This window comes from Littorina saxatilis, linkage group LG2, assembly GCF_037325665.1.
Source record: "Littorina saxatilis isolate snail1 linkage group LG2, US_GU_Lsax_2.0, whole genome shotgun sequence".
Taxonomy (NCBI): domain Eukaryota; kingdom Metazoa; phylum Mollusca; class Gastropoda; order Littorinimorpha; family Littorinidae; genus Littorina; species Littorina saxatilis.
The window spans coordinates 44,134,840-44,148,215 of NC_090246.1; the positions used below are offsets into that span (position 1 = coordinate 44,134,840).

At 43.5% G+C, this 13,376-nt stretch overlaps 1 protein-coding gene across 3 annotated transcripts in view; it reads left to right on the forward strand.

Moving 5' to 3' along the window:
• The window catches only part of LOC138955380 (equilibrative nucleobase transporter 1-like), a 176,797-nt gene that overhangs the window by 63,849 nt on the left and 99,572 nt on the right, over positions 1-13,376 (forward strand). For all 3 annotated transcript variants that reach the window (XM_070327009.1, XM_070327002.1, XM_070326996.1), the window contains exons 4-5: positions 6,726-6,802; positions 9,899-9,991. In XM_070327009.1, the coding sequence (XP_070183110.1) occupies positions 6,726-6,802; positions 9,899-9,991 (170 nt within the window). The remainder of the gene's footprint in view (positions 1-6,725; positions 6,803-9,898; positions 9,992-13,376) is intronic.

The following is a 13,376-nucleotide window of genomic DNA, read 5'->3' on the forward strand; positions in this document are numbered from 1 at the left end:
TCCCCTACCGGTGCCCCGCGCATGCGCAGGCTGTATACCGGTAATACTCATTCCTTTTTCTTCAACGCACGGAGCAAGACGTGCTGTAGTACTCTGGCTTTGATCTAAAGCTATTGGTCTTCACGGCGGTGACTGACCATCGAATCTTGGTAACGCTGTTGTTGTTTCATCTCTACTTCAAGTATTGGGTGAGAGCTTTCATTTTTATTACCGAGACGCGTTTGATTTAACTTTTGGAGCGTGTTGCAACTTGTGTTTTGGTTCAGTTTTGTCATACAAAATGGCGGACAAACCTTAAGATAAAGAGAGTGAGTGAAAACTCGGAGTTCGACCAGACAGGCTTGCTCTTCCAGTTCTCTGTCAGGCAATGCGACCAATCTAAAGTTAAAGTGGCTACTACCACTGCGTCTCGTACTCAGAAAATTTTCACTGAGCGATAACGTTTCTGTTTACGTTTTCAACCCGGCGAATGATGAATTGTGTTCGGTTTCGATTGACAAACCTACCTCGTCTGTTGCGGCTTCTTTCAAGAAAGTTCAAGCGCCTAGCGCTGTTTTAGCTTTGACTAAAGCCGATTTGCTGGCGATATTATCGTCTTTTTAGACAGAGGTGCATGTTTTGATCTCGTCGGAAAGGGCAAATAGCCTCGCGTGCTGCTCTGCCTCTTCCCTCGGGTGTTGCAAATGTTCATTCGCTTGCGCGGGTTCGCTTCGAACCTACTGCGACGGTCACGTCCGCTGGCGTGGTCGCAGGTCCAACGACGGTGTTGGAAATGTCAGACTCATCTTTTGACAAGTTCTTGTCTGAGTCTAGGACATTAGCACCTCCGGGTGTTCTTGGCGAAGTACGCAAGCCTTTGACGTCGGTTTCCGTTTCGGCGGAATTGCACACCGACCGTAAGGGTTTTTCCACAAACCATTCCGGCGCCACGGCCCCGGGCATGGGATGTGAAGGGCATGTGTCTGCTGGTTCCGCTCCCCCCGTTTCGGTCGGGGCGGCTTCCGGTAGGCAGGTTACAGGATCTTCCGGTTCCAACTTGTTGGGGCTGGTCGATGCTCATGCTATACAGTCCTCTGCTGGTTCCGCTCCCCCCGTTTTGGTCGGGGCGGCTTCCGGTGGTAGGAGGGGTTTGCCTTCCGCTGGTGGCACTTTGCTGTCGGCAGGAGGCATTCATTAGCCTGTGGCTTCCGGTTCCGCTTTTGCGGCTTCCGCTGGCCTTTCTCAGGCTACATCCGCTTCCTTTCCCAGCCGTACAGCTGGCATTAGGCAGACGGATGGTGGTCCCCTCCACGGAGTTCCGGTTTCCGGAAATTTTTCACAACCGTTTCCGGTTTCGGCTCAAGTTGCCTCATCGGATTTCGGTTCTGCTGGACATCCCTCAGATGATCGTTATGATGCTTCTGTTGGGGATGAACAGGATATGGAACCGTGAAAGTTTTTAGAGTCACCTGATGTGGCTTATCAACTTGCGAAAGTTTATCAGAGCGATGTTCCTCTTCCGCTGTTATCGGCTCATGGGGACGCTCCTGCAGAGGCTCAGCCCTGGCTTGCTGCTCCTGGTCGTGTGGCTCATCATTCTGCGGCCACCAACCGGAAGCTTCGTCTCGCTAGCACTGGCAGACCTTTGATTTCTTCCTTTGCCTTGCCATTAGGCAAGATGGCTTCGGCGGCTGTCGCTTCCGGTAGCAGGATGGTTTTGCCTTCCGCCGTTAACACTTTGGTGTTGGCAGTCGGCAATCATCAGTCTTTGGCTTCCGGTTCCGCTTTTGCGGCTTCCTCTGCCTTTCCACGGGCTGCATCCGCTTCCTCTCCCAGCTTTGTGGCTGGCACAAGGCAGGTGGATGGTACATCCGTTCGTGGAGTTCTGGCTTCCGGAAATTTGTTTTCCCCAACCTTTCCGGTTTCGGCAGATGTTGGGATTGGTTTCCGGTTCTCATCCTTTCAACGATCGTTGGGATACTACTGAACAGGAAGCTGCCATCGTTTTGGCACTAGCAGCAGAGGTTAATACGCACTGTTTCCCTGAGGGATTAGCAGTAGCATAGTCATCTGCCGTTACTTCACCATCAGCTTTGGCTGATTTTGCTCCTTCTCAGGAACAACCTGCGAACTTTAAGTTTTAGAGTCTCCTTTCGTGGCTTTTTCAACTTATAAAAGTTTTCTCACACGATGTTTTGCCCCACCTCTGCCTTTGCCGGCATCATATGGGGAGGCTCCTGCTTCAGGTTTGCTGTGGCTTGCGTCACATCCAGCTGATTTGAGCCTTATTTCAGGAAATTTTCGAACTTTAAGTTCTTAGATCCTCCCTCGGGGGCATTTGAACTTGTGGAAGTTTTATCAAATGATTCTCCTTTGCCACCACTTCCTTGTGGGCAGCGAGGCGGCGTTGTTTTCGCTTGCGTCACCCGCGCAAGTAACGCATCACTCGCTGAGCGCTATCCGTAGGCCTCGGTTACACCAAGCCTAAGAACTTAGTTTATTCTTTTCTTCTTACTACGGAACCGCTCCCGGTTACACCGGGCTTGACGATCATACATCTTAATGTTCATAGCAAGGAGAAACTGTCTTTTTTCAAGAACAATGATCTCCTGGCTGTGGTAGATTGTGGCCGCACTTCTTTCTATTATCGTCTTTGAACAAGTCTTTGATTCGTTCTTTCCCTTGTGCAGTTACGTACTCACGGGATGCCTTTGTGTTCTGTTGGGACACACTTACAAAGGATTTAGCTTTGCTGTTCACCGGAAAGAAGGCCTCGGCCGACAGTATTGTTCTGTCGGTGAGACTTTATTCTCTTCCTTGCTTGAGGGTTCTCTTCGAATCCTCTTCTTTGCACGCAGGCTCTTCTCTAACAAAGAGAAACTCACAGCAAAATAAAAGCCCACGGAAGGCCTGGCTTTTCTTATCTAGAAAAGCACTAAGCTGGCTGTTCTCAGCTTTGGCTTTCACCTTCTCTGCATGGCGTTTTGCCAAATACCCATCACTTTATCCCCTCGGGGCGATTCAGAGGTCGGGTTTGTTTATCTTCTTCGGGGCATGGCGCTTTGCCAAATACCCACCGCAATTTAGCGTCGGGTTCAGTGGGCAAACAATAGCGCGTTTTTATTCTTACTATTGACAGTTCTGTCAACTGGAGTCTTAGTGCTTGTCATCACTCTGCTTTCTGCCTTTGTGTTTTAACACAGCGGCTGGAGGGGGGTTAGGACTACCACTTATTGAGGTCCTTTCTGGGGTCACTTACAAAGATCGTGCCGATGTTTACTCCCACCTTTGGATACACAAAATAGATCGTAAGTGGCTACATTTTATTTCGATTCTAAGCAATCAAACAAAGAGCTGGATCATGTTAGTGTCTTTTCTCGACTGGTTCACAGACACAACCAATCATTGGATTCTCACACCATTGCTCATGCAAGGCTTTTCCATTGATTCTCTCTCCACCAGCGAAGCAGTTCTTCTGTTTCTTGTGGAATTGTTTCCCCTTGTCAGGGGAGAACATGTGTTGATTCAATCAGACAACACCACAGTGGCCTTTTTATCTCAATAAGCAAAAGGGGGGGGGGGGGGGGGCATCTCGCTCCTCATCGCTGCCACATCGAGCATGCGAGATTTTGATGTGGTGTTACCACCACGAGATCTTATTAGCAGTGAAGTACCTTTCTGAGAGGTTTTATGACTTGGCAGACTCTCTAAGTCAGTCGGACAAGTATGTCCACACGGTTTGGACTCTATCTCACTACGCGCTTCTACTCCTTCTGGTGAATTTGGAGAAGCCGCTGATAGAAGTTTTTTGCCTCTCGGTACTATCACCTTCTGCTAAATGTTCGTCTCCCCGTTCCCGTTCTATCTGGTTTTGCTATAGTCATCTCTTTGGAGAAAGACTGATCTATAGCGCTTAGGTTTAATTCAAATTTCTGGCAAAGAATCAGAAACCTGAGGAACCAGCTCCGATAATACAATTCAATCCACTTGCAATAGTTTGGCTCTGTTAGAGCCATATTAGCCTATTGAACATTTCGAGTTTTAAATATATTTCTAACTCGCACTGATCTGTTTAGATCATCAGAACAAAGGCTTTTGTTTATTTGCATCAACTCTTGTAGAGGCAATGACTTAGTGAAGTCAACCTTAGCTAGATGGTCTGCCACATTGATTAGGCATGCCTACAGTGGTGGCAAGAAAAGGGGGGGGGGGCAGTCAGTCCTCCCTCTTCAGGCAGCACGGACTCAAGAAGTCAGAGTGTGGGCCTCTTCTTTACCTGTTCTCAAGTCTTGGAGACTTACATAAGTCATGAATGCAGCTCATTGAACGTGCAAGAACGTAGTCATGAGTTTCTATCTGCGGGATATTTTAAGTACCCGCTATTATAGTACACATCTACTAGACATCAGAAGATGCCTTTTCATATGTTTACCTACGGGACGTATCTGGTTCCGGGCAGTGCAGAACTTTCGGTCTGCCAGCTATTGTAGCTGCAGGCCAGATACTGGCAAGATGTTAATTGTGAGTAAATTTACCCACCACCTAGATTAGCAATCTGCTATCTATGTGAGTTGAGTAAGAATATGTAATTTAATATCAAATTTCATAAATAAATTTTGATTTAATTAATATACTTACCAACTCACATATCGAATTCCCTCCCAGCCTTCCCCGCAAATTGTATGAAGGGGTATGTGTTTCAGAACGGAATGAGTATTACCGGTATACAGCCTGCGCATGCGCGGGGCACCGGTAGGGGAGATAACCACCACGGACCGTGCCTTATATGGCATGTGGTTTTTGTTTTAGAGTTATCTCCCCATGTTACCATGTAAGAGTGCTTCAATGTCTTAGCAACCAAACGAAGTTATTGCTATCTATGTGAGTTGGTAAGTATATTAATTAAATCAAAATTTATTTATGAAATTTGATATTTTAAACAAAGCAAATACGATCATTAACCTTCTTAAAATACTGGCTGCCCAACCATGGGCAAAGTGCCCAGTTATTCAAACAAACATCACCAAAGCTCTTATAAGATCAAGACTATCATATGGACAGGAGGCCTACTTCTCATCAGCTTGAAAAAGGCTTGATAAGTTACAGTCAGCTGAATGTCGTGCCCTTTGGCTCGCCCTCTGACACCCGAGGCATTCAAAGCAGGCCATTGTATACCACCAAGCAGGATTCCTCCCACTTGACATGTGGCGACGTAAGTGCTGCTCAGATTGTAAAGCGCTCTGGGCTCGTCACCACGAGGTTTACGCGCTATATAAGTAATCGTTATTATTATTATTATTATTATTACAAAGTTCGAGCCAACACAGTGCAAAACTTGTTGTTTTTGGCGACGTAAACTTCCTTTCTAAATTGTTCTTCTTTAAGACGGTCGCAGTGGCGTGGTGGTAAGACGTCAGCCTCATAATCGGGAGGTCGTGAGTTCGAATCCCGGTCGCTGCTGCCTGTTGGGTTAAGAGTGGAGATTTTTCCGATCTCCCAGGTCAACTTATGTGCAGACCTGCTAGTGACTTAACCCCCTTCATGTGTACACGCAAGCACAAGACCAAGTGCGCACGGAAAAGATCCTGTAATCCATGTCAGAGTTTGGTGGGTTATAGAAACATGAAATCGGCGTAAGCTGCCTGAATGGCTTGGTAAAAACGGTCATACACATAAAAATCCACTCGTGCTAAAAACATGAGAGAACATGGGAGTCTAAGCCCATGAACGAAGAAGAAGACGATGAAGAAGTTCTTTCTAAAAATGATGTGTTCAGGTCAAAAACGGGTACCGTACTTTCCGGGTTACAAGGCGCTACAGCGCATAAGGCGCACCCCCCTCTTTTAAAAAAAAATTGTATTCCAGTCACCCATTGGGCGCAGGGGGCCGATAGGGCGCACCAAAATTGAAAAAGTATACCGGTAACAAACGGTCGAAGAATGAAAATAAGCCGCACATCAAAGGAAGAATACAGAGTGGAAATATGTGTGCTCTGTGTGTGCCGCGAGATCAAAGGCAGGTCCATTGTGATAGCTAGGTTGCCTTGTTTAGACACTGACCTTCTTCCCAGGGGTCAATGACCCAGTTTTTGCTATGAGAGGTGGTTCCCCTGTCATAGATCTGAGAGAGGAAACACTTCCTGCACCGGGGTCAGTGACAGAGTTTAACCTATGGGGCGGTCTCTTTGATGTCTTGAGAGGAAACTTGGCCAGGGTAGTACCTAGTAGCTGAAACATGCATTATCACAAGTTGTTTGACTGGTACTCAGGCGGTCTCTTTGATTTTTTTTGTGTATTTCATACACGGATTAGGCGCTTCGTTATACAAGACGCAGGGGTCAAGCTCGAGGAAAAAAGTCGCGCCTTATGACCCGGAAAGTACGGTACATACAGATATTTAAACTCCTTTATACTTATGATTAAACTGTCCCGTGCCTGAACCAGATGAGGGAAAATCACTTGAGTCAAGGTGCTCGCGTGCCCTTAGGCAGGGGGTGGAGCTTCCATTGTGCAGCTAAATGTATGAATTCTGGTGATCTGGACAGCCGTGTACCTATGACACAACTCATGTGGCATTACGAACATACTCTGCAATTTTCGTCTTAATCAGTGCAACCGTTTCAGAGCCTTTTGTCATGATACATACACACGGACACACAAACCAGCTTTATAGATTAGATATATATTTAATTGTTTGTTTCAGTTTTCTTGTAATTTATCACCAATTACCTTAACCACCCTTTTCAGAAGTTCCTTGGCTGATATTTCCTGGACTGTCACTACTTGGCATTGGGGGTATACCTCTCCTTATGACTGGCACACAGGTATGACTGAATTGATAGATGTAATGTGAATGGTCATAAGACAATGTGACCACGTTAGATAAATGATGTATTATAATTGATTATTGATTAGCCATTTGTAGCAGGTTCGATAAAATATCCAAACATAATTGATCATGATTTGATTTTTTTGATGAGTTGACATGTGTTTACTCTCACTATTTTGTCAACACACACACGAAGACACACATTTTTTTATGACAATACCAACAACCATGCAACACAAATATCCCCCCTCATACTAAGGGGGATAATCAATAAAAACACAAGGCTTATGATCAGTCAAGTTCATTTTTACTAGACTGATAAAAAGATATATAGGTAAAAGTTTGGCATGATATGGGCACGGATTGGCGGAAAATAAGCATGGTTAGGGGGGTAACTGCTTTATCATGAAATTCAACCCCTCCTTGGGGGGGGGGGGGGGGGGGGTAACTGCTTAATCATGAAATTGAATCCCTCCAAAAGCTGGCCCATGTTAGCTGGCAACAACGCATACCTGTCAAGCTCTTGTGGACTCTCACCATAAGATTTTGCTAACAAAACCATAAGTTTGCACCAAAAAGCATAAGACAGCGTGCAAAATTGCAGAAGTCGTTAGATTAATCACCACAAGAACTAAATACATGCACACACTGGGTGGCCGAGTGGTAACGCACTTGCGCTCGGAAGCGAGAGGTTGCGAATTCAACCCTGGGTCAGGGCGTTAGCAATTTTCTCCCCCCTTTCCTAACCTTGGTGGTGGGTTCAAGTGCTAGTCTTTCGGATGAGACGAAAAATTGAGGTCCCTTCGTATACACTACATTGGGGTGTGCACGTTAAAGATCCCACGATTGACAAAAGGGTATTTCCTGGCAAAATTGTATAGGCATAGATAAAAATGTCCACCAAAATACCTGTGTGACTTGGAATAATAGGCCGTGAAAAGTAGGATATGCGCCGAAATGGCTGCGATCTGCTGGCCGATGTGAATGCGTGATGTATTGTAAAAAGAATTCCATCACACGGCATAAATAAATCCCTGCGCCTTGAATATGTGCGCGATATAAATTGCATAAAATAAAATTAAAAAAATAATCGAGAAACAAAGTGATGAGGATATGGGTTTGAATAGTTGTCCCCTGACGAGGCTACCTTTCAGTTTCCCCAGAACACCTCTATAAAATCACAAAGAAGCTATCCTAACAATTTGAAACTGTAAATATTGCCGAAAAGTACTATAACTGGGAGAGGTACTTAGGGATCTCCGGGCTGCCTACTGCATTTGCTGGGTTTGGCAGACCCTTGATTTTTTACCCCCTTTTCTGATTCACCCCTAACAAAGGAATTGACACCTACTTGCCGGTTGCTACCCTGGAGATGAGTCAGTCAGGTGCCCCATTACACCACATGCAGACTGCTCTGGCCTGTCTTGCCACAAGTGGGCAGTTCACTTCAAAGGGATTAGGAATTTGCTTTTAAGTCTGGACAAACAGTTAATTGCTTGCAGCTGTTATAAGATGGACACAGGAGCATTCCAGCACTTTTAGTTTACAAAATAATGAATTGACACAAAACACAGATCAATCTGCAACAAAGACTAAACTGGACAATGAAAATAGCTTTACTCTTATTTACTGGTGACAGTTCACCATATCACAACAATGGAGAATCTTCAACAAACCACTTAATCCTAAGTACAGACTAAACCTAAACAGCAAGAATTTTAGTGTACAGCCTGTTAATTCCAAAAGAAACGCAACCAACCTGCTTGCAAAATCAAAGTGCAAAATTTATTTTGCAAATAATATTTCATGAAGTTACATACGTGACGACATAGGGACAACTCAAGTTTCAACTGAGCTGGCAATACAGTAGAAAATAGCAGTGACTTCTTCAGCTGGACTGACGGCAGAATGCCTCGTTTGTCTAAAAATGAAAGAGAGCGTGCTATTGGCATGCTTGCCGCTGGCCAAACGGCCCAAGCAGTCAGTCAGGTCATGAATGTTCACAAATCCACCATTTCTCGTCTAGTCATTCGGTTGAGGGTGACAGGTAGCACAGATGATACTCCCAGGTCAGGACGGCCTTCCGCCCTCACTGCTCGACAAGAACGCTTCATTGTGCGAAGTTACCACCAAAATCCCTTCCAAAGTACAAGAGCAGTAGGGAGACGGACTGTTAATGCCCAAGGAAGAGTCACAAGCCCGCAGACTATCTCAAGAGTGCTTAGAAGAAGCAATTTGCGTTGCCGGAGACCTTATCGAGGCCAGATCTTGACACAACGACACCGTCTGCTCCGCCGAAACTGGACAACAGCCCATAGAAACTGGCGACGAGAATGGGATTCTGTGGTTTTCAGTGACGAGTGTCAGATCAACCTAGATTGCACTGGCCACAGAGTGCATGTTTGGCGACCACCCGCCCAAAGGCATGCAGCCCAGTACGTGCTCCAGAGGAACCCTTGGGGAGGACCATCAGTCATGATGTGGGCGGCACTGCTTCGTAACAGACTGATTGGGCCAGTTTTCTTCCAGTTACAGGCAGGCCATCCAGCAGCAGTTCCAGCGGGTACCACAGGCCTTCCTCAGGCGCCTGGTACTTTCCATGCCCAATAGGTGTCGCTTAGTCAGAAACGCTGGTGGAGGACACGTCCGTTATTAAACGCAGAAAAGACAGCTGCGTCAGAAAAGGGACATAAATTGTGCTTCAATTGTCATTGTTTTCCACTTTTATTGTTAAACCTGTTTTGTTCCACATGTTGTGATTTGGAAATGTACCAAAAATGAAATATGTAACTTCATGAAATTCGTCGCGATATAACCTTCGTGGTTGAAAACGACGTTAAACACCAAATAAAGAAAGAAAGAAAGAACTTCATGAAATATTATTTGCGAAATAAATTTTGCACTTTGATTTTGGAAACAGGTTGGTTGCGTTTCTTTTGGAACAGGCTGTATATGTGTAGGGTTTCATTTCAACTATTATGAACTGAACCTAGTTTTTTGGTACTGGTGTGACTTTGAGGGCTCACATGTATGTTTTTGTGATTGATTTGTAACTGGATATTTTGCATAACATTTGTTTGATGTGTTGCAGTTTTCCATGCTTTTCACCAAAGGCAGCTCCACAGTGGTTGCTTTGTTGAGCGGTTCATTTGATGCTTCCTCGGGTGTTGTGCTGATTTTCAAGGTAAAATGCTGAACTTTTATTCAGCACACATCGGTCACACAAGAGGTTGATCAGAAAGGTCATGACTTGCCAGTGATACCTCAGTACATAGGGTAGGGATAGCTTCTGGCTTGCACAGAGGATACAAACAATTTAATGTACTGTTGATTAAATCACCTCATACATGTAGTCTTGTTGCTGCCTGTATGAAATGAAATGAACTTCTAGAAAACTCAGTCATAAGAACCTAAAACAAATCCGGATAAAAACGTATGCCCATGTAAAAATATAAGGAAAATATCTTGATTTAACATGCAACTGAGAAACTTATTTATACATGTAATAGGGAAAATATGGGGAAGGGGAACAAAGTCCATTAAGTCGAACAGTTTTTCTTTGGTAGGCCTATCCCCTATAATGTTCCTATAAGTTTTCTATCAGTTCCTATACATTTTATTTGGTATCCTTATAAGTTTTCTATTAGATCTGGGTAGGCCATCCTTACCCAGCAAACAATTTTACGTGTTAATCACGTTTTTCTGTTAGGGAACGTAAAATGAACGTAAATTAGTATGGACGAATCATGTCGAAATAACTTCGAAAACTATGTTGTGTTTAACATGAATTGTAAGTGAATACAAAGTTAATTTTTGGTTGAAATAATTGAGCCTTGTGGTATAGTAAGAAGGACGAAATCACGTTAAAAGTTAAAAAATTGCGTTGCATTTTATGTGAATTCTACATTATTACAACGTTATGTTTTGTTTTTTAAGCAATTATCAGTAAAAATCCTTTTTAACGCACATTACACAAGTGCACACGACATGTGTCCACATAGAAGAAAAATAGAGAAATGTGTGATGTCATTTTTCACTCAAATTGATTGAAATTTTGGTCAAGTAAGCTTCGACTCAGTCTGGACTATGGGATTTCATTTCAGCTCGGAAGCTTAGAAATTAATTGATGAGTTTGTTAATTAAAGTTGTCATTATAATAGAATTTTCTCTAAACGATTTAAAAATGTTGCATTGTATTCCTCATCAATTCTTGACTCCAAAAATATATAAACTTGGCCAAAACATTATTGCAACAAATTTCAAACACAAATTAAAGCTTTAATTCCCATGTCATTTCATTAAAACTGTATATATGCAAGTTACGGCTGTTCACTTAACCTTCAGGAACACCTTTTGGATTAAATATTTCTTTTACAGCGATCACGTGACCGCCGCTCAAGTAAGGGTACCCTCAAAATGGACCAGACAAAAACGGAACAGTCGAATGAAAAATCGACAAAAAAATCACAATTGCCAAAACTTTGCAACTATGACACACGAGAAGAAAGTCAAACCAATTATCTACCCTGAATATTATAAGATGTTTGATGGGTTGTTTTTCATTAGACCTGTCATTCTGCTTGCTCGGCTTTGTTAGATGTTTACATTGTTGACAGACCAGCTTTTTTGTCGGTCCGAGGGGGAGCATATCGTCTTTTGTTTCATATTTATTGACAAAGGCTGAAGGCTGCGGTCAATACATATAAAACAAAAGTCGATATGCCCCCCGAGGACCGACAAAAAAGCTGGTCTGACAACAAACCACCAAACATCGTTTTTGTCATCATTTTGGTAGTGAGAAAATAAATGCACAATCAACACAGGGAGCCATGCTTTGAAACACGAGTTCCGTTTTGATAACCACACGAGTTCCGTTTTGATAACCACTGGCAATCAAAGCTGGCGTGTGAAATAGAGAATACTACATGGCTTGCTGTGTCGTACCAGATTTACACGAGTTGGTTTTTGACTCACATGCGAAGCAAAAGTGAGTCTATGTACTCACCCGAGTTGTCCGGCCGGCCGTCCGGAAAACTTTAACGTTGGATATTTCTTGGACACTATTCAGTCTATCAGTACCAAATTTGGCAAGATGGTGTATGATGACAAGGCCCCAAAAAACATACATAGCATCTTGACCTTGCTTCAAGGTCAAGGTCGCAGGGGCCATAAATGTTGTCTAAAAAACAGCTATTTTTCACATTTTTCACATTTTCTCTGAAGTTTTTGAGATTGAATACCTCACCTATATATGATATATAGGGCAAAGTAAGCCCCATCTTTTGATACCAGTTTGGTTTACCTTGCTTCAAGGTCAAGGTCACAGGAGCTCTTCAAAGTTGGATTGTATACATATTTTGAAGTGACCTTGACCCTGAACTATGGAAGATAACTGTTTCAAACTTAAAAATTATGTGGGGCACATGTTATGCTTTCATCATGAGACACATTTGGTCACATATGATCAAGGTCAAGGTCACTTTGACCCTTATGAAATGTGACCAAAATAAGGTAGTGAACCACTAAAAGTGACCATATCTCATGGTAGAAAGAGCCAATAAGCACCATTGTACTTCCTATGTCTTGAATTAACAGCTTTGTGTTGCATGACCTTGGATGACCTTGACCTTGGGTCAAGGTCACATGTATTTTGGTAGGAAAAATGTGTAAAGCAGTTCTTAGTGTATGATGTCATTGCTAGGTTTAGTTATTTGACCTTGACCCTGAAGGTCATGTAAAGGTCAAGGTCAAGCATGTGAGTCGTATGGGCTTTGCCCTTCTTGTTTAAATATTTCGCTCGCAGTTCACTATTTGAAAAAGCAACTCGTGTAAATCTGGTACGACACAGCAAGCCTTCTAGTATTCTGTTTATCCTACATACTGTACTTACAGGTATTTTACTGAAAATGTCTTGCAGTCGAGGCAGCTAAATTGTAGACGCTTGTTTTGGAACCTCGATCTCTTCTAAAGCCAAGTGCAATCTATTACGTCAAAGCAAAGAAACGTCACTCTGAAAGTGTGGCGTGACGTGTTAGTTCTAAAGATTCATCGAGGGTAATTAGCGAGCGCAATTTTTGTTTCTATAATGACGTTTGTCTTGGTGACTTTGGCATCATAAGCAGTGGAAAAACAGGTCCCTGCCAGACTTGCTTGACATGACCTCATTTACATGATATACACAGGTGTGATTTGAACGATTATTATCTCACGGGTGTCTCTCTCACGTATGTAGGATAAAGCAACTTTCTGTGTTTTTGAGTTCATAAAATGTTGGGATGAATATGTCAGGTTTGAGGATGCACAGTTCTGTAGGTTCATCTCGGTATTCCACCCCCTCGGCTTTCAGTTGTAAATATTAAGCTTAGTGATCGAATGTGGAAGCTACGTTGGGTCAAAGGTCACAGAAGATTTGCGTCGTGCAGTGAAGGAAAGAATCGCGATCTTGTTTCCGACTCAGTGCCTCTTTGTTTTTCATTAGACCTGTCATTCTGCTTGCTCGGCTTTCAAGATGTTTACATATCTTGTTGCTATTTTCTTTGCTTTTATTATTATTTCTTATTTGCGCTTCG